Source organism: Toxotes jaculatrix, chromosome 8 (genome assembly GCF_017976425.1).
Source record: "Toxotes jaculatrix isolate fToxJac2 chromosome 8, fToxJac2.pri, whole genome shotgun sequence".
In the NCBI taxonomy this organism is placed as follows: Eukaryota; Metazoa; Chordata; class Actinopteri; family Toxotidae; genus Toxotes; species Toxotes jaculatrix.
The window spans coordinates 11,300,880-11,323,158 of record NC_054401.1 but is presented as its reverse complement, the minus strand read 5'-3'; the positions used below and the strand labels follow the sequence as shown (position 1 = coordinate 11,323,158).

Here is a 22,279-nt window from a genome sequence, read left to right as displayed (position 1 = left end):
TCTCTGCTAGGCCACTTACAGTGGCTGCGTGCTGCTTTTCAGACAGTACACGAGGATCATCAGGGAATTAAACTCACCCACTGCCACCATATTCTCTAAAGGAGCGATCAGCCATCTCAGCACTTCTGCGCTGCTCTCCCCCTCCTTTCCTCCTCCACCTCCTCTTCCTCTCCTTTTCTCCACTCCACTCCACACTCCCTTCATCTTCTAGATCACAGGCTTCTAAGGGACGGTAGATCCCACAGGTCTTGATACTAACAGGTACAAATATGCTCATTTCTTTCAGTGTAACAAGGCTAGGCCAACTCTGTCTGCAAGTGTGAGTGTGTTGGTACACATGGGTGTGTTAGAACTTGCATCATCTGGCAGTAACGTAAACATTCACGTCACTGAGTATATGTCGTCTCCTGTGTGTATACACACCTATGGAGCGTGTGTCTTTATGTATTCAGCGCTGTCATATTAGTACCTGTGGATGCACCTGCTAGTGTGTGTGTGTGAGTGTTCACATCCCCTTTGTCTGGATTAAATTGAGTGTGTAAGGCCGTAATGGTGTGTGTCAATGTGCAGTTGTGTGTGTGAGTGTGAGTGTGCGTGTGTGTTTATCCTGGTAAGGTGACATCGCTTCTCTGTCTATTGCCTGTTTCCCTGGAGACTGATTGCAAGAAGGTATTGCTCTGGCAGGGAGAGACCCCCAAGGCTAACTTATTAAACACACTCACACGCACACACACATACACACACATTCATATTCATTACCAGTGCATGTAGTGAGCGACTTATCACTACGAGGGTAATGTGTTGGTAAGCGACATGTATTTGCTCTCACATTTGTGTCAATAAGGGGGAGGTAGGGACAAATGGGGAAAACCCTCATCTATATCCTACCTGGTTTTGTGTGTGTGTGTATGTGTGCGCATATGTGTGTGCCTGCCTGCTGATTGAACTAAAGAAGCTCGAAAAGCTCATTATCTCTGCATGCTATCCACCGAGCCATTGATCAATGCACGCTAATCACACACTTATGCACAGCTGGACAAAAAGAAACACACTTCCACGTACACACAACGTACATGCAAACATAAAGAGTATATGTCAGTGATAGTAGTACACCTTAGACTACTAGCTTCACTGTAGCTAACATTGTAGGAGGACAAGAGTCTGATCTTGTCCTTCCCCAGCTGCTTGTTAATATGGATGTTGGAGTCAAAAATAAAATAACGAACAAGCAGCAAATAACAAACTGATTTAATTATTATTTGTCATGTCTGTTGGGTACATATGAAACTAGACAGATAGCTTATCATAAAAACAGGAGGCTGCTTGTCGGCTCTGTCCAAAGTGAAAAAAAAGCCTGTCTACCAACACTTCTAAAGTTCACTAACACAATTTTATTTGATCAATCTGTACACAAACAGAAGTGTGGTTTTAGAAGAAGTTACTTGTTATGCAAGAAGGCAATGAACAACAGTTTGCCCATCTGCACTAATATTTTTTAGATTAGACATTTTTTTAGTAGCCATCCATGTCTTTATGATTTGTCTGTAAGGGAGTACAAATGACTTTTTCTTGTTGTTCAGCTAGAGTTTAATACTCGTGCACTGATGTAGAACAGCAAACACCTGCATCAGAGGTGTTCCATTACTAGATATAAATGGACCCCTGCCAGCCAATCAGCAATGAGAATTCTCAGTGGTCATGGTATTAAAAAAAACCCTGAAATGAACAGAAGACAAACAGGTACACACACACGCCACTGTCACAGTCAAGTCATTCGCTATAAAGCTAGAGTAAGTGAAGTGGAAACAGGCAGAAACAAAATGCTCTTGACAATGTGATGGGCAGAACTGGAAAAAAAAAACTGAACGGCCAACAGATGGCTGGTGTTAAACGCAGTGAGAGAGGTGAGAGTAGGGAGAGAGAGAGGAAGTAAACTCCGAGCAAATCACATTTCAGCTCTCCAGTGTGACTGCGTATTTAAACAGATTCGCTCCTGAAACCCAAGTCTGCATTTCTCTCATTAGCACAACAATGTTGGCTTCCTTTGCACCTAGTTTGCTTCAGTGAGTACAAATGAGATGTTAGCAGAGGAGAGACAGACCAAGACAGGAAAAGAGAGCTCGAGCAAATAAAGACCAAAAGACAGCTAGAGCTTTGGGCAAGCTGATAGAGGAAATCAGTGGAGAGCCAAAGCTAGATGGTATTTTCCCAGTGTTGTTCAGTGGCTCATAACCACACTGATATGAGCAACAAATGAACAACACTTACTTAATACTCTGCTCATGTGAGTCTGTACGTATGTGTTTGTGCATTTGTGTGTGTTTTATAAAAGTCGTAGAAAGGATACCCAGTCTCATGTTCAGTCCTTGTAAAGTTTTATAATTATAGGATAAAGACAGCCATACAGAGGAATGTGCGAGTGTGGATTAACAAACCAGACTGTGTGTTTGTTTCTGAGTGTTTGTGTAATGTTGAATTAATAACGTTAAGGCCACGAAGCATTTGGGGAGACCCTAAAAAGACACACTAACACACTAGCACACTTTATTTTCCAGGAGGCTGATTTGCAATATATATTCATGAACCCAAAATGCAGTGTATGTTCTGCTTAATAACGTCATGAAAGAAAGGCTGAGTAATACATGTCTAAACTCAGAGAGCACACTCAGTTCAAGAGTGTTTGGTAATGAATGCTTAACAGCATGCTACTTAACAGATGAAATATCTAATCTGAGATGCTGCAGTCTTAAGGTGGCTCAACTCCTCTCCTGACGAGGACAGCAGGCTGTTGGGTTCACATGTGACCTCGGTGATACAGAAAATGAATGCACTTTGGGTCTTTTTGTGTATTATATTCTGCAATTCAAAGCACAGTCCTTGAGCTGATGTAGACAAATGAATCAATTTAGCAAGTGTGGCTTTCAGAAATCGAAGCACTGAAAACAGCTAGTTGTAATTCTATGGCTCAGAAAATGAGTCAAACTAAATGTTTTGGTTGCCCGCTGATTCCTGACATTTTGCTTTCGTGAACAGAATCTTTTTTGCCCACTATTTGTCAGATAGGGAGCAGCTGTTGAAACAGAATATTGACGCTAAAATACTCAGTAAAAAATTAACTGATGACACCTGAAACCTGGTGAACCACACTGACAGAATCCAATTTCTGATAAAAGGTCAGCAAGCCAATATCAGTCTAATCTTTCATCATATTCATACCTCTGCTTGTTTACAGATAGACAGAGATAGGAGACAGAGACAAAACATCTTTTACCTGAAAAACATTTAGTTTTTATTGTTTATTTTTCCTTTCTTTTTCTCAAAATTTAAAGGATAAGTATATTTACAGTCTTCATTTTTGTTATTGTCGACAAATCATGTGAAAAACTAAAACCGTTACCCATTTCACCAAATTCTGATATATATCTCATTCTTCTGTGCCATAGAGCTCTGTTGTTGTCCAAAAACTGTTTAAAACACATCAGTGGGGTTCCTTTATACCTCCATCCACCTGTACATATTTACAGGAAGACTAAATGCATACTAATCAATTACTGAAAATAGTCCTCAGCATATTTACCCTTTATTTCATTTCAGACACAATAGCTAAAAACTAAAGTGACTAAAGTTTTTTTTAAATTGGCCTCTTCAGAGGGAATGAGCTTGGGCTGAGTGCCAAAGACATGGTAGGGACGTAGAAAGTTAAAGTTAGAAGGTATTAGGAGAAGCATTGATGATTTTGATATTTTTGTTAGATTTATTGACAGTAAGAAAAATACAAGAATAACACCAGCCTTATTCTTTAATGTTTCTTATTTGCAGGATCTGTCGATGTTTGGCACCTGTGCATAGCCTGGTATAAAACTGTGCCCCTGGCGAGTGTGCTTTATATAATAACTAATTTAATTGTTTAATTGCACTCACTGATTTCTCATAATCATAGTTCTATACTTTATTAACTTTATTAACTAAATAATGTCATTGTTTCCCCGTAATTGGAGTTGAATGACTGCTGCTTCTGTGTAGATTTTAACCCGTGGTTAGGCAAGTTTACCCACCAGTATGATGCATCAGTGCTGTTGCTATGGTTACCTGCAGTTTAACATACCTTGCACACTGATTTAAAATAGTGATTAAACTGTTTACCGGAATTACAAATGAGCTGTCCTGATGTCGAATTTTAATGGGCATCTGTCAGCCAAACAGAAATAAATAAATTCCATGGCTGTTGTATGATGTTGTTCAAGTGCTCTGCATGATGTGTAATCACAGGAATTTTTCTTACTATCCCAGGTGTGTACTATTCAGGTGTGTAATTGTGGTAATATACAAATGTATTTGTCTGTATGTGTGTGAACATGTGCATGATAACTCCAGTAAGTTCTGCTGCAGTCTGAGTGTGTGAGGTGAGGGGGTTAAAGAAGCCACTGAAGTGCTATGAGTTGTATTGATCGGAAGTTCCCCAGTGCATTGATTATAAACCCTATGAAACTAGGCAAGCCGAGGATTTAAAGCTCGACTGCAGAGTGATATTGACGGGTGGCATACTACCATCCTACTTCTGTTCAGCCTTTGAAAGTCTGTTTTGTAAATGTTAGTTCTTATTGTCTATGCTGAGGCTGTACTGCCCTGGTACACATGCCATTTTAGCAGAGCAGTGACATGGGACATCGTGTTACATGTAGGACATCTGGCAAGTTGAATCAGACTTTAAATCTGGACAATCAAGACAATTCCTGGGTGGTTTCTTTGTCTTTATACTTTGAATGTCCAGCCAATCTCCATTTTGAAGTCAATCTGAAATATGTATTACATTTGTGCATTTCTCTCTGCAGAGCTCCATGTATTCTCTGGCCCTGAAGTGTCTGATCAGCCTGTCTACAGTCATACTGCTGGGCCTCATCATAGCCTACCATGCACGGGAAGTTCAGGTAAACAAACACATGCATCCACACACAGATATTTATACACACTGACACAAACTAAATCGCAGGCAGCTGTTTTACATTTTGGCAGCTCTGGTAGCTTAGAAGTGTGGAGCACGAGCTGGACAACTTTGCTCTGTCTAAATGTAACAAAATATGCCTCCCAGCACCTCTAACACTCACTAATTAAGATGTTATATCTTGTTTGTTTAATCTACACAAAAAGTTATAGTGTATCATAATTAAAGTGTCAAAACAACAGTTTATGGTTTTACAAAGAGTTATGTGCAGAACTAATCCAAGACTTAAGGAAGTCACAGCACTGGGCCACGAAATAGTTCCCCATATAACTCACTGTAAAACCACTGTATTTGATGTTAAGCTGCTGGTAAGGTGCCTATCAGCTGCTGATAGGCAGACGTTGTTACCTTCAAACAGAGCCAGGCCAGCAGTTATCCCTCGTTTCCAGTCGCTAAACTTAGCTATCCAGCTGCTGGCTGTAGCTTCATATTTAGTGAAGAGATATGAGAGTGTTATCGCCTTCTCATCTCACTCTTGACAAGAAAACTCATTTTCCAAAATAGCAACCATTCCTTTAATGCCTTTTGTTTAGGAGTGGGTCTCGTCAAATATAAACAGAAGCACATCTGATCTCCGTCCATAGTGTACACATTTGTTGTCATCCCCTCAGGCTCTGGAGATAGACCAGGGGACCCAGGTGTGTGTCAGCTCGAGCCAATTAATGACATTAATGAGAGTCATAGTGGGATCGACGAAACAGTCTGCATGGCTTTGCATCGAGTAGATACACACCGAATGTTAAATACACACTCAGCCAATAACAGCCTTGTCATTCAATAGTTGCATAGAGAACACACATAAACATGTGAACACACTCACACAACGCAAACACACACAGACTCAACCTCTTGTAAGGCTGAAACAATCAATCAGAAATGCTTTCATGCTTCATGATATCTGTTTTGCTGTTTGTCATTTCACTAATATAATGGTACCACGGTCATTTAGCCGGGGTTTTCATCTGAAGCCATTTGCAATCGATGCACATTGACTATTTATGGGAGCCTTGCGGGAACCAGACCCAATGAGTGCCCCCACACCAGCTATTACTCCCACCAGCTAAACCATGGAGCCACACTCATCCATCTAACCACATATTAGTTTAATGCTGTGACTCTTTTTTTCAGTACATCACAGCTTGGATGTTGCTGGAAATGTCTATTAAAGTTCTAGCGGGTCTGTGATGAGGATTCTGATGCATTCTGCTCTGAGGTCCAGGCTCTCCGTCTGTGGATCAATAAATAGATGGCTGTAGCTTATTCACTGTCATACACAGGGACTGATAGACTGGTAGTCACTCTGTAATAGGGAGCTATTATGTATTAAGATGCACAAAGAAAGGGAGCAGACTCAATGTATGCACATGTGGTGCATGTGCATGTGTGTGTTTGCGTATATGGTTGCGCATTCATTGATAAAAGAGCTCTCTAAAAGAGCTCACAAGTTTGATGTCACATTCACATACGGAGACAGTCATCCACCCACGCACACTGTGGCTGCCGCACGTGACAGGCACACTAATACCGACAGGAGAAGAAGAGATTGAGAGAAGCTGCTGTAAGGCTGACAGAGAGAAAAAGAGAGAGAGACAGTGAGAGAGAGATAAAATGGTCGTCTGTTAATCTCTTTGAGAAATAATTCCTTTTGATTAAATGAAGTTAGGAGTTTGGGGACGGTGCTGTGAAGGTATGGGTGGGAATCACAGCAGGGTAGGGGGAGGTGAATTTGGGATTTAACCCAAAATCACTTTTGATAATAACTTCAGTGAAGATGGTGATCATTTATATGCATTTTGACTCTACAGCAGCTTACCACTCTAAAGGATAATTAGAGTGGATAAAGGATTATTACAGCATATTTGTTTTGACCATCATTTCTATTGACTGCTAGAACAGAGTACTCACCAAAGTATCTGCTGAGATCAGAAACATTGCACTCTGATGGTCAGATGGTTCTAACAGTTCAGCCAGATCATCTAAACTACTTTATTAGGAGCTAAGAGCAAATGTGAGCACAACTGAAATGCTGGTAGTAATTCCTCATTTAACAGGATGTGCACAAGGGAATGTGTTGAAAGTTAAAATGCTAAGTTTAATCATTTTACATTTCATCTTTGTTTTCTCTTCCAAATAAGTTTAACTATTCTTGGGATGTGGTTAAAACCTGTATAATCACTGCCAATAAGTGACTGGCTGTTCTTTTTGCCCTAATTGGCAACTTTCCATAATTTAGCAGTAACCTCATGTGTGAAATGTTACCATGACCAGTAGAAAAGATGGCCAGACTAAACAAATAAAACTCGATTTGTAGTAAACTGGTGTTATCCTTTACATTGTTAATAAATAAAAGGGGAGACATGTTTCTGGCCACTTACTTAATGTAAGTCTTACATTCACTCTCCTTTTAATTTTGTTTTGCTCTTTGCCAACTCCTGAGAGAAATATCAGGCTCTTCAGCTGCTCAGTGCTCCACCACGTTCCCCAGCTAGTCACTAACTGTCTGCTGTTTGGTGCTGTGCAGGTAGAGAACAGTTTTTTTGGAGCTTTTATCACTCTAAACAGCTGCCTACAGCAGCTGAAAGCAATGCTGATGAGGTGAAAGTGAACCAAAACAGTAAAGTTAATGAAATATTGATTATGTGAAGCTGGAGTTAGGACGTGTTTAGCCTAGCTTAGCAAGAAGAGAGAAAGCAGCGGTGAACAGCTACCTTGGCTCTGTCCAATTTCAAAATTACACCAACTAACGACTCTAAATTTAACTAATTAACAAACTGTATGTTGTCTTTTTTAACCTCTTAAATGAACAAAAAAAATTAAAATAACAATTAGAGGTTTTAGGGGGAGTTACACATGAAGACAGTTGAGTGCAGTGACAGTGTGCAGCATCTCAGAGTCTTGCACATAGTTCGGTGCACGCATGCAAAACTGCTTTTGTATCTGGGCTACACCTGAAACCATACATGTTTCATTACATGCATGTTAATTTTATTATTTAGTACCTGCCTGGTAGCACCAGCCCTGTTTGCTTTTTATACATGATCAGCATACGAAGTGCCAGTTTGTCTCTGGTTTTTATTGTTGGATTGTTCAAACACGTCACGAGAAGTAATGTTGTGCGAAATGAAAGGCATTGTTCAATAAAGATCTCATACTCAGATTATGACACACTCTGTTGGAGCATTTTGCCCAGCATGTAACAGGATATTATACGCATGTACACACACACAACACACACACATATACTTGCACAGAAGGTTGGAGAGGCAGTCGCTGCAGATCAGAACGATGTTATCAGGTTTAGCTGGCATTTATACCACCTTACTCTCTCCCTCTTTCACTGATCTTCATTTCTCTCTCCCCTCGTCTTTTATCTCGCAGTACTTTTTGTTTACCACCATCAGTGTGCTTCTCTTTTTCTTTCTTTCTTCTCCAGCTTCTCTGTCATTATCAGATTAGATCTGTCTCCCTTCTCCTCCGCTGGGCCTCAATTCAATTTTGTTGTTGAGTTTCTTCCTGATTCCTCTCCTCCCTTGTTACTCAGCATTCAACTTATCACCTATTCACCCCGCTCCTGTTGTACTTTAACACTCGCCTGTATTTCTCTCCTTCTAAAAACCCTCACGCTATTTTTTTCACCTTTTATCTTTTCCTCTTTTCACACAGTGTTTCTTTGCTATAGTCTTCTCTTGCATCTTTTCTCTCTGCCCTCCTGTTTTGGATGTTTCTCTCTTCTTCCTCCTCTCTTCACTGTCTAATCTAATCTGTCAGGGGACAGCCCAACCCAATTGTACTGAGCATAAAACAAGAAAAAAACATTCAATACAGTGCAGTTCATTGGTAATCATCACAGATTACAAAGATTTCTCTTGTTCACTGTTATCAAATAAAATAACCTGAGTTCATATTAACTACTGACAGTAATTAGATAATTATTCTCTGTAAATGGGAACATGCCGTAACTGATAAGAACGTGAAGCAAAACTGCATTTCAACAGTTTTTGTGCTCTTGTCATTCCAGTGTTAAGTAAAAAGTGACAGAGAAATGCTTGATCTGAAGTGAAAACATTGCAGTTTTGTGTTGTGCTTAGTCAACTGAGCCACACTGCTGCTCCTGGGTTTGTCTCTTTCATTTTTAATCCAGCAAACCGGCCAAAAAATAAAAAGTGCAAACTTTAGTGAAAATGCTGTTGTTGTAACTTTTTCTTTTTTTTCATCATTTTACTGTATTGTTTAGATTAAATCCCTGGAGCGCAAATTAGCTCATTGACAAATTCTCTAAATCCTATTAGTGAGATATTTGCTGCTAAAATACCAAAATGTTTGATTTTCATCTCTCATGTTCCAACATTTCTCTGGATGGCTTTTGATTCTTAACGTCACGTTTTGTGTGTTCTCGGTTGTTCTCTCATACTCCTTTGAGCAAACTTCAGTTTCAGGGTCCTTGTATTGTTCATGCTGGCTCACTGTCACACTGTCATGGCTTACTGGGACACTTGAATAGAACAGAGCCATTGTTAATGTTATTTAACCAATGTGCTTTTCCTGCTATCACAAGTCAAAATGGCTGCTGAGAAAAGAGCTTGTGAATTTCAGGAATTTACCTAAAACCTAAACAAAATGCTGAAAGCTTTACAACTGAGAAAGAAGATAATATCCCTGACATAACACCTTATTATCATTAATGTTAACTGTTTGCTTATTAGTTAAAATAATACATATATTTTATGTATTGGATGAGCTTCAGACCTTTCACTCAGACCTTTTTTTCTTTTTTTAATATTTAATGGATTTAAATAAAATTTTGCAAAGTCCTGTCAAGACCCGATTGTTTACAGTTATTTACAATTAATTATGCTATGCTAACATATTAAAATGAAGCCAAATTAGATTTGCCTCAGAGAATTATAAATATTTCTATTGTGTTGTAATTGAAAGTGTCTTAATTGATACAGTAAAAATATTACATTATAGGCTTTATAACAAGATATTGCAGGAAAAAAAGCTGAAACATTTTCCCAAGAACATTGGTGTAGCTCTGGTCATTCCTTTTTCCTTCTTTTCCTCTGTGGGAGAAATAAGGCCTCTCTTTTGTCCTGATAAATGTACAATTCTCAAGTCCTAGTTCAGGTGGTTACTGGTGTGCCATGTCCGATATTTTCAGCTCTGCTGTGCAATTTGCATAAAAGCACAAGATTGGACTGCAAGTGCCCATCAGACCCTGCTGGCTCTGACTCTGTGAAAAAGTTATGACATTTTTTCTGAAAGCAGTCTGGAGTAAATGACTTCAGCTCTTAAAAGAACTGTTTGTTCCTACAAATCTACACATGTACTTCTGCACAGGTCAGGTGTGTGCAGCGTAGAATTTTAAGAACAGCTTTTTTCTTGATAGTTATTTTAAGATTTCTTTGGAAAACAATGAGTTGCACAGATTTAAGTTAACTCCTAAAGGTAAACTCCACCAGATTTGCTGTTTGCAAATGTTTAGGGGTACTACTGTACATGTGAAGAAAGTTGTATGACATCTTTTGTAGCTCCACAGGGAGCTGCATAAAGTCTGATAAACTGCCTCAAGCAATGTCACTTGAGTCACTGTCAGTTGGGACTGAAGACTGCATGTCTGAAAATGAGAAAAATTTGGGGATGTGGAGTTAGGCTAGTGCTATTCTTTCTGCATCTGAGAGTATGTGAAGGTCTGCTAGGGTCCGCATGATGTAAAATACATCATCAAAGGGTGCACAAGTGGCTATGTGTGGATGTGTTGATGTGTCCCCACCAATTTGTTGTGACCATGTAGACGTGTCCATATAGCCACTACGCTACAACAGCCAACTGCAAACTAAAAAGCAGTATAATAAGAGCAATGTTTTCTGTTGCATAAACATGGATGTATAATAGGAGACAATCTACAGTATATGTAAATATATAGTGTACACTACATGTTTGTTATATATGTTTTGAGACAGAGAAACCCCTTCAGACAGAAGGGGTTTGTTTTTTCTGTTATTTCTTTTTCTTTTGTTTGTTTCTCAGGCTTGGATGAGCTCTGATCATATTTATTTTGCAACTTTTTGGCTGTTTGTCATCCCCTTCTTCTCTTTTGTCAGTTTTTTGCAGAACATTTTAATGACCACATAATATAAACACCAACAAGAAGAACCATTGTTATTACAATTAAGACTGGATTAACTTAACAGTGTTACTATGGTAACAATGCCATATTCCTGCTGGACTTTGACAAATCATTTAGTATTGTACATACCTTAGGAATTTGAGATATTTTTTGCATGCATAATACTTAAGCAAAAAAGGTCAACATCTTTACAGACATTTTAGGCAGAAAATGTTTTAATGCCTGCTGCCTGGAGACCCAGGCACTGACCTCGTCATTGAGCTGAGCACTGAATAAGAGTGAAATAGACTAAAAACCGTGATCAGGGTTTGACCTGAAACATCAGCATAATGCAGTCTTGCCTGATTTTGCAATCATGATTTCATCACTGACCTTGACAGTGTGTTTCTTCACTAAATCACTATTAGTCTGTACTGTAGTACTACTACTATACTGTGGTCTATTTCTATGTAAAGTTTTTTTCTTACAAATTTTTTGTGACCAAAAAAATTCAAATTCTTGTCTGACAAAGACGATTATGGTACAGATATTTTTAGAATTTGAGGAGAGATTATTATCTCCTTCAAGAACTCAAGACACATTTTGAGAGTGCTGTGATTGACTGCCCAATCTGTGAAACCACACACCATTAATCTGAGTTAACACTGCACCCAATTGACTGAGATTGGTCAGGAATAATGGAGGCTGAGGATTGAAACATCATTGGTCTAGCCAATGATGAATCAAAAAAACATTACCCTAAAGACAGTCGTTATGATGAATCATAGTTTCCAAGTGGCCCTTTGGCTAATCAGAGAGATAAATGATTAATAGAGCCAAAACCAGGCTAAATGTTGGCTTAAAAACTCTTTCAGAAGCAAATAGAATATAACAGAATATTTCAGAAGCTTTGCACCTTATCTTTCACTGCATGTTCATGTATTTGAAGTTTTGGACTAATGTGATAGCTCACCAGTGGGCTCTTCCTTGCTTCACACATACACACACACACAGAAACTTTTTCATACTTGCCAACAAGAAAAGTACTCTATAACAAAATGATTCATTTTAACTTATAAACTTTGGAGAAATTCTGACTTGAAGGGCAAAAATTGAATTGTTTTTGAAATTAATCAAATAGAAACTCAAAGAGAGTGTGTGAGAAAGGGATATTTCTCCAGTCCATTAGTGCACTTTAAGCATTAGTGAACTGTGTTATTCAGTTACTTTTGGAGGATTTTAGAAGGAGTCCATTGATCAAGAAAATGCAGGCTTTGCACTCACAGCCACTCAAAGACAGGCAGGATGGCATTAGGAAAATAAAGCAGGCAGTAGTCTTCTACAAAGGGTTGTCTTCCCGTCTTTAATGTGAACCTGCAGTCCTGAGATGTTTAATACTTGAAGTGTCCAGGACTGGGCCCATTTCATGTTGTCATGATCTGCAGATTCTGCATAATGTACATCCGCCCTGGGAACTATAATGGAAGAGAAAATGAGAGTGACTTAAAGATCTGCATCCTCCTTAGACTGTAGACATGAAAGAAGCACTTTACCCACTTATTTCCAAGAAATGTTAATTTATCAGATGCCATTTGTGTCTTGTTAGCCTCTGGCCATTTTTAGTAACACAGTTTGTCTTTTATATTTCCACTGAACAAGGGAAATTCCTGGTCTCAAGATGCCACTGGTGGAATCCTCTGTTCACGCTCTCACAGTTGCCGTTTTTAGACTTTCTAGTGGCAAACCAGGCAACATCACTCATGCACACACCGCAAACCGTGAACCTTTCCTCATCTCTCGCACTTTCTAGCACTCCCTTTTCACTTCCACGACACCCTCTCCCCTTCCTTTCCTGTCTCAGCTGCGTAGAAACAGCCACAGGGGTGTTCACTCAGAGCTGCAGTTACAGTCAAAGAAATCGTGTTACCCTCTCTGCAAATTCACGTATATCTGGGTGTGTGAACCTGTGTGTGTGTGTGTTTGGCTCTCCCCAGTTATTTTCTGCCAGTTCCAGGGAATTCCATGCTGTAGGACCCAGACATTTCCCATAGGTGTGACTGTGCAAACGTATGCGTGAATGCTTTTCAGTGCCCGTTCTGTCAGTGTCTCCTTCAGTGATTAGGACCGTCTCCGTCCCAGACTGAGCTTTAGTGTTTTTCCCTCTCGTGGGAAATGCCAACTTGACGCTGATTTGCCTGCATCTACCTCATTTTGAGAGTCTGTGCTGCATTTGACAAGGCCGTCTGGACGTGTGAGGATGTGTGTGGATGTGTGTGCATGTGTATGCGTGCATGCGTGAGAAATTTCCCTGCATGTCTCGCTTGCTCACTTGGCAGAGTCTGGCCAGCGCTGCGCCTGGTTCCGTGATGAGAGACATCTGCAATCAGGGACTTAACACGATTACAAAGCTACAATAGCCACGGGGACTGGAAGGGGTTGAGGCATGGATGGATGGATGGATGGATGGATGGATGGATGGATGACTGATGAGGAAAGATGGAGGGGTGACAAACTCCTCCAGCAGGTTGCAGATGTAGCAGCAGGAGCTGAGGGGGGACGCTTCAGGTGGAGAGTGTCCTCTCAGACCTCACACCTTCACCTGTGAAGAGACCTCAGCCTGTCTTTGGCACCATCATTTTCACACATTTCTCCTTTTTCTTCCTCTGTGTCTCCTGCTGGCCTGCTCTTTGTTTTTCTCTCTGACTTTGCCCTCCTTCTGTCCTGTCCACTTTCTGTTCCCTTTCCTTGTCCCTTGCCCTCTGTCTTGTGATGCCACAATCGGTTAAAATTAAGAAAATAACCGAAGACACTTTTTTTTTTTCCATGATCTTGTTCATTTTTCCCGACGGGCTTGTTCTTGATGTCCAAGTTTATTTAGCTTTGCTGTTCCCTGACCTTCCTCCTTGTTTCTCTCTTTATAGAGTTGACAGGGTGTGTCTCTTATGCATACACACACACACATACACAGACAATCCTTACCTACTTTTCCTCTTCCCAACCCCCCACCACCACCAACCCCCCTTCTTCCCTCATTCCCTCCTTCTGTCCTGGTCATGCAGGGGCAGTGGCACTCACTCACTCCCATTGACAGATTACTTTCCTAATGGAATTTAATTATTTATCCCTTCCTCATGGCGATTTAGCCAGGAAAAGACTGACAGCAGGAGCATGAGGGAGGACAGGACAGGAGGGGAGGGCGGAGGGAAGAGGAAGGGAGAGACACTCATTTCCTCCAGTGGCAAGAAACTGGATCACCTCTGTTTTGATTTGGAGACATGTCATTCAGAGGGTGCAGGAAGGGAAGTGAGGGATGTTAGAAGGAAAAACAGAGAGGTAAACAGAGAAAGAAAGACAGAGAAGGGGCTGATGGAGCGTCTCATGCACACACACACACACACACTGGGAGAAAAGAATGAATGATTTGCAGACAAAAAGCGATGTTCCCGAAAGTGTGAATGAATATACATGAAGTTTGGTGCCCTACTCTCTGACTCAAACAAACACACACACAGAAACTTTAAGTTTTTATCACTTAGGAGGACATTGCATTGAGTTACATTCATTCCCTGGAGACTGAACATAACTCAACCATAACTATAAATCCCTAACTCCTATCCTAACCCTAATTTACACTATAAAAGGAGCATTACTCCTGAATTTCAGTGGTTACCCTTGTGGGAACCAGCTTTTTGTCCTCAAATGGGAGGTGAGTCCCTATAATGTGACAGTGCCAATAGATTTTTGTCCCCAAAAATGTGAGCACACACTCATGTAAACCTGTACAAGTTTCTGCAGAGAACATGAGTGTTAGACAACTTGTCTTTCCTTTCTTTATCTCTTCACTCGCTGTCACTCACACCTCTCCATCTTTTTTCCTGTGTCTCCTTTTTTCTTTCTTCTTGCCTCGTCTCTAGCTGCATTTCTCCCTTTTTGACTCACTCTCTCTTCCTCCTGCTCTCTCTCTCTCTCTCTCTCTCTCTCTCTCTCTCTCTCTCTCTCTCTCTCTCTCTCTCTCGCTGGGGATCCTAATTAAGCTTGGCTGCTCTTTGATGTTGTCGCCTTGGCAACAGTCACCATGATGAGGCTGGGTCTGCACACTCTCTCTCAAACTCACTCAGGCATACACAAATACACACACAAGTACAGTACATACACACACCTATATACACGCTCACTGAAATCATTAAAGAATACAGCCAGCGTTTGACCCTTGGTTCAAATGATAGCTTACACAATGACTCAGGCATGTGCGTAGGCTACAGTATGTGTGTGTACACATGTTGGTTGCATGTGTGCACACATGTCACAACCGCAGAACAAGGAAAACACATATATCCTGCTGAGCTAGATATAGATAATGAGGAAATAGTGTGTGTATCCCAAGGTGGTTGAGCAAGTGGCACAGTTTCAGTCCACCTTCATCGGGACTGTGACCATTTGGCCACGACACGGAGAGGCAGGCTGTCATACCTGTTTGTTCCGACGTTTGACCTGTTATCGTATTTGTTTTGTTTTCCTAAATAAATGTTTGTGTGGGCTAAAAGCCCTTGAGATGAATCATGTGGTAAAGAGCAATTGTTAGCACTGTTACTCGAGGCAGTACAGCATCTGGTAAACTTGGCTGATTTACAGCAGGGGAGTTCCTCATTTCTCTCACTGTGCCCCGGCCTTTCTTTATAGTCTGTGTTTTGAGCTTCTCTCTCACTTTAACATTTTTTTGTCCACTGCAAGAATCTTTTATCAAGGCATTTTTGTTCTTGATTGGGTCCTAAAAAATTTTCTTATCTTTTTAAAAATGAAGACGTGCATGCCATTGCTGCACTGCCAGATTCCATCCTGTTTCTAGTTTTGTTTACTGACATAAATTTCTAGAAAATTCTTGAAACAAGTTCTCTATGCTAGAAACTTTTTTTTTTTTTTGCAGTGTCCTCCTTTCCCCCAATAGTTCCTCGTTCCTATCTTTATCTCTTCATTTCCTTTGCACTTCATCCATCTTTTTCCACCACCTTCTCCCTCTCTCATCAACCCCACCTCCCCACCACCCCCAGTTCCTGTCAGCACAGTCTGGAGGAGGACCTCTGTAATGAAACCTGCTCTTACTGCTTCCTTATAACAGCAGTTTTTGCGACAATATCAAGAGTAACCACAGCAATTACGAACACAAAATGTCACCATACAAGGAGGCAAAACTGCAATTAAAGTAACATTGTTAGCCGCAAGCTCATGAGATTCACAGAAATACCAGCGTAGTGGTCTTTTTTTAGAAAAATATTGTGACTGTGATAATTAGGCATCTGTTTTACTTAAGAGCAGCAGCTTCAGATGACTTGGCTGAATGGATTACTGATTAGATGGATGGTGCTTTAAATCTCTGCAAAGAGACATTTGCTCTAAATTGCCTCTGGTTCCTTTAATCATCAGATCAGTCAACTGTACTGATGAGTGGACTGTGCCAGCAGAGGATCATGATGAAAAGTTTGCGCAGCGCTGCATTAAAACAAGTGTAACTCCTCTCTTAACTCTCCTCGTGTCCTTCCTGTCCCTGCAGCTGTTTGTCATCGACAACGGAGCGGACGACTGGCGCATTGCCATGACAATGGAGAGGGTCTTGCTGATCGCACTGGAGCTGCTGGTGTCTGCGGTTCATCCGGTGCCGGGGGACTTTAAGTTTCAGTGGCGGGCACGGCTGGCCTTCTCGTACGCGCCGTCGCAGGCCGAGGCTGACCTGGACATGGTGCTGAGCGTGCCCATGTTCCTGCGCCTCTACCTCATCGCCAGGGTCATGCTTCTGCACAGTAAACTCTTCACTGACGCCTCCTCCAGGAGTATAGGTGCCCTAAATAAGGTCAGAAGTGTTTTGTTCTTGCAGGTGTGTGTCTTTTCAGTATGCATTCAAGATTGTGGTTGTCAAAGGTTTAGCCGGAAAGAGATGAGGGAGTTGTAAAGGTATTAAGGTCAAGATCTCTCTCCTCTGAATTAAATCTGTGTCCGTGCTGTCCCTTTCATCCCTGGCCTCTATCTCTCTAACTATCTCAAGACCTTCCTTCCGCTCCGTCCTTCTAGTCACCCTGTTTCTTATCATCTACCAGTTCAAATCCCCTTTCTCTCCTTTTGTTATCACTGTGCATAGAGACTTAGATGTAAGCTATGGTGGATCTTTCATAATACAATATGAGATGGGAGCGTGAAATGGGAACAAGATATTGCATACGGCTCAAATGGGGCATGAAAACAAAGGACTAGAATGAGATTGCAATACAAGTGCAGAGAAACATGCACAAGCCATGCAACAAATGATTGGTGCCAGTTTTGTAATGACTTTTAATGATAAACGTTACTGTAAAATCAGGAAGTGGCGATGTAGCGCATGTTGGAAATATGCAAACTACGACAAGGAGGGGCGCAGGACAGTGGGGGAGAGATGGAGTAGATTTTAGATGAGTAATTTAGCAGTTTGTGAGTGTATCTGCGATGGTACTCTTCTGACCCTCAGGCTACAGTGATGGAAAGAGGAGGTGAAGCTGCCATTGACGTGCAACTCTAACATGACTACTCATTTATCAGCTGCTTAACCCTTCCAGGGCCGAACTGTTGCTCTCACATCATCATTTTGCCTGAAGTTGATGGTCTACCTCTTAGTGACAAAGACTAAACCCACTAAACAACTACACTAAAATAGGCCAGTTACTCAGAGACACTGTATAGCTTGACCCCAGTCAAAGGGCAAGCCCCGATCTCGACTCCAATTACAGTGGAGATTCTCAGAGTGTGGTCGCTATCAGAAGCTCCTCAGAAGACTAATTAGTAAAACATCAAGTGTGCAAAACAGTGTACAGGATGAGGCTTCACAGCAGCGCAACACTAACCCTTGAAAAAAATGTGTATTACAATAATATTTTTCAGCTCTGCTGTGCTGATTGCATGTACTTTTGTGTGTACATGTATTTCAGGTGCATTTTAACACACGGTTTGTAATGAAAACCCTCATGACTATCTGCCCTGGGACGGTGCTGCTGGTCTTCAGCATCTCTCTGTGGATCATCGCTGCCTGGACCGTACGAGTGTGTGAGAGGTGAGTTACAAAGCTGGTCCATTTGTGTGTGTGTGTGTGTCTGTGTCTGTGTCTGTGTCTGTGTGTGTGTGTGTATTTTGTGAGACACATGAGTGTTGGACTGTGATTGGACCAGGAATTCAACTGAGCAATTAAATTCATTTGGCAAGAAATATAATCTGGGACATGTGTGCAACATAATCCATCTTTAGATCTCAGTTTATAAGGCTTTCACACCAGTTGTACACTTAATTTGATCCAGGCAATGGAGTTGTTACTTAGTTTGTCCATTTTGTCTGAAAAAAACTGAAGAATAAAATCAATGTAATAACATCCTGAGAGAAACATTTGCTAACACTTTAATTTACACCCGTGCCACGCCTTCAGGATTCATAGCAGACAAAAACACTTATGTAACACTATAATGTGGTTGCAAGCAGATAGAAGGATATTGATATTTGCTAATTTGTTAACAGCTATACATTCTCCTACAACTTGCTGATTGATAACATAATATAGCAGAGCTGTAATCAGAGTGCAGTAGATGATGGGGGTGGGTCAAACAACACTGACCTCTTTACAAAGCTACAGCTTTTTCTAGGAGGTTATGTCATTTTATGAAAGTTATTTTACATAGGTAGGCAAAGAAGTACATATTGTTCTTTCTTAATAAAAACCTTAACAGCTGTAACCATATGGCTGAGCAGACTAGTGTTTTATCGGGCATTTTTTTTTTATCCAGTAGACATCTTAAAAATGAAATATTGTCCAGTTACATTTAAAGCCTAATAATCAGATTTTCTGAGTTATGTAACTTTAAAAAGTGACAATCCCTTTTAAATGTCTTTAAATGCTTTTGGAGATAATCAAGGAAATACGGGAAAATGTCAGTTGGTTAATAAGCTTGGTTAAATGTATCATTGCCCAGCTGCTGGGAAGCCATTGTTTGGTCAACATCCAACTTTAATTGGCATTTCCTCTCCTCTCCAAACCAAATTAACCAGGGAAAAAACACACATAAAATTCAATTAAACTGCTTCAAACAAGGTGCAAATTTGACAATTTGGAGAGCATGTCCCCTCAGGCAAGAGAATACAGAGCTCAGAGCGATTACATCTGCCGCTAACATCCAACGCTAAAATTTAGGTTGTTCAGTTCAGCAGTTTTTGAGAAAACAACTTTTTTTCAAATCTATGTTTGGTTGTTGTGGTAACAGTGTTGTGTGTAGGGCGGAAATGATGGAGGCAAGAGCTGAAGTTATGTATTATCTTCTGGGTCAGGACACGTGCTTAAGCTTTGACGCCCACATTTGCGGACAGGACCAGTTGCCCAGTTTTTTTTTGTTTGTTTGTTTGTTTTGTTTTGTTTTTATTATTATTTTTGATATCTTTTACTATTGTCCACCTTTATCCTCTTAACATGGATGCCTGCTTTTAGGTATCATGATGCCCAGGACGTGACCAGTAACTTCCTGGGAGCCATGTGGCTTATCTCCATCACCTTCTTGTCCATCGGCTATGGAGACATGGTTCCTCACACCTACTGTGGCAAAGGAGTCTGTCTGCTCACAGGAATCATGGTCAGTACATTTCCTCCTCTCTTTCTATCACTCTCACTCACTCTCCCTCCCCTTGGCGTTGTCCTCGCCTCATTCAAAGGTCAGCAGATTAGAGAGCATGCTGTCATTTGCGAGAGAAATTCTGCCATTTGTGTAATTTGGGCAATCCTCCCTGAATTAGTCTGCATCTGTGCTTCTGTGTGTTTTGGGTGTGTAGGCGTGCAAACAAGAGCACATTAGTGGTTTTGTGAGTGTGTGTGTGTGTGTGTGTGTTTGTCTGTGCGTGTTATTTCTTTGTCTGTCCTCATTGCATAATGAAGGTCCCACCTTTCTGTGTGCCATGTCCTCCCACTCTGTTTCTCTCTTTCTCTCTTTCTCTCTTGTCTTTTATTTTCTTTCTGTACCACTATCTAACTCTCATTCTGTCTTTTTCTGTTTATCCTTCCATCTTTCTTTTCCCCTCTGTCCGTCTCTCCTTCCCTGAGGCCATGTGTTTATTTCTATCTACCCTCCATCTGTTAGTATCAGTGTTTAAGCTGCCGACTGCTTCTCTATTTGCTTCACTTCACAGGTGTTCTTCCCTCCTCAAACTATTTGTTTTTCTCTGTTTTTTCTGTCACTGCTTTGTTATTCTTTCCTACTTCACCTTCATCTTCTTCTTCATTTCTAGCTTCCTTGTGTTTAAAGGAATAACCACAAGACTTTGAAGATTGGTCAACTCATTTTTAGTGATGTGAATTTAGATGCTACTCATCTTTTTCTTTGCTATCACATTTAAATGCTGCTCTGAATTATCTGAGGGAATTAGTCACCTTTGGAAGAAGATTTGATTTTTTAAATTGCTTTACAGCTAAATGTCAAGTAATCCTAAATGTGCCAATAGGTATGGTGGCTTTTGTTGATTTTTATAAGGTCATGAAAGAGAAAAAAATAGGACTCAAAAACATGTTACCTGGGAATACTTTTCTCATAGGACACAGTGTGCCACATGTTTTCTGTTGCCAAAGGGGAGAGTACAGAGAGCTAAAACAAGCTAAAAAGCTGAAAATCACTGCAGAGTGGGTGCTCACATCAGTTGGGGATGTTTTCTGAATTACAGAGTTGTGCAATGCATTAAGCACTACATCATCAAAATGGCGTTCATTCAAAAAGTGGAGGTAGCCTGGAAATGAAATTGTGAAATAATGCCAGGAATACTGTTTTTTTTTGTCATTTTTATGTTTTTAAAAACTAAGGGAGTCATTTCTCTTAGTCTTTGACTCATAAAAGTAACTCCAGTAGCATCATTGTACTAGTTAGAATAAATGAAAAGTAAAGGGCGATGTGTTTCTACAAAAGAAGACTGGCATTTGCTATTCTAAGCACCTCTAAACAGTCTTCAGATTAGTCACGTTACATGTTAAGATATGATAATGTGACCACTGGGTGAGTGATCATAAAATCAACCAGCAGAACTTCTGAATTGCTTCAGTTTCATCAAGAAAATAAAATAATAGGCTGCTAAAATTTTATTCTCAATATTATCACTGCAGCAATCTTCTGTATTGCATTTACACACTTGCATGGCTCGTACTTTTGCACTTGAGTGTGTTTTGTTAAAGTACGCCTAACATCAAGCATCAACCAGAATGGCTGGATATTGAAGCCAGTGAGATGCAGTCTAATGACTGCTGGATGACGGTTTGAGCAAAATCAAGAGTGGGAATTAGAGAGCCCTCAACATGCCCCTTAAAATCAAAACCCCACTCATTTTTTTTCCCTCAGTTCGTCTGATGTTTTATACTTGTGGTATTTTGAAAATCATCATTTCACTAGTTACTTATAACTTCCTCAAAACTCCCCAAAAACCTACCTGTGTGTGTTCTTTCATCTTCACAGCATAGTCTATAAAATGTGTGAATAAGCACACACTTTCACAGAGACACACACAAACCCCCAGTTTTCTGGGTGAATCATTCAATCAGCGTTTTAGTGTTTAGAGTGCAACTCTTACTGTAATGTTAACACACACGCGCAAAGACACAAAACAGAGGGGTGGATACACAGTCGTCCCAAGCCCACTGCTACAGACTGCATCCTCCACACAACACTGACACAGAGCTTGACATACACTCTCAGTATGACTCCCACACACACTCTCCTCTCCTGTCACACACACAAACACTCTCGCTACACTCTTCAGAGTGTTCAAAGTGGTTTATTTTCGTGGATCATCAGAGAAGGAGTGGGGATGCAGGTAGAAAGAGGGAGGTGAGGCTCGTACGGGAGGGAGAGCAGGCGCAGCAGGTCGTGGGAAAACAGCGTGGAAATGATGTGAAAGGAAGATTTTAAAAAGGAGGTGGGGGCCAGGGGTGACAGGTTGAGGACAGAGAACAGGATATGATTTTTTTTTCTTGGTTGAGAATTATTGAAATGAGTTTCTATAGGAGAAATTCTTGCCGTTGTTACTATGACAACACATGAAGGCCAACGGTGCTGGAATGTACCACTGCCCCGAGGCTACCTGGGGGTGTGCCAGGTGTTAGCACGTTTATATGTGTACTTTCATGTGTCTGCGTG

General features: G+C 40.7%; 1 protein-coding gene across 1 annotated transcript in view; it reads left to right on the top strand.

Moving 5' to 3' along the window:
- The window catches only part of kcnn3 (potassium intermediate/small conductance calcium-activated channel, subfamily N, member 3), a 42,635-nt gene that overhangs the window by 5,261 nt on the left and 15,095 nt on the right, over positions 1 to 22,279 (top strand). Inside the window, exons 2-5 of the mRNA XM_041044471.1 lie at positions 4,833 to 4,928; positions 16,660 to 16,956; positions 18,062 to 18,183; positions 19,600 to 19,741. Coding sequence (XP_040900405.1) covers positions 4,833 to 4,928; positions 16,660 to 16,956; positions 18,062 to 18,183; positions 19,600 to 19,741 — 657 coding nt within the window. The remainder of the gene's footprint in view (positions 1 to 4,832; positions 4,929 to 16,659; positions 16,957 to 18,061; positions 18,184 to 19,599; positions 19,742 to 22,279) is intronic.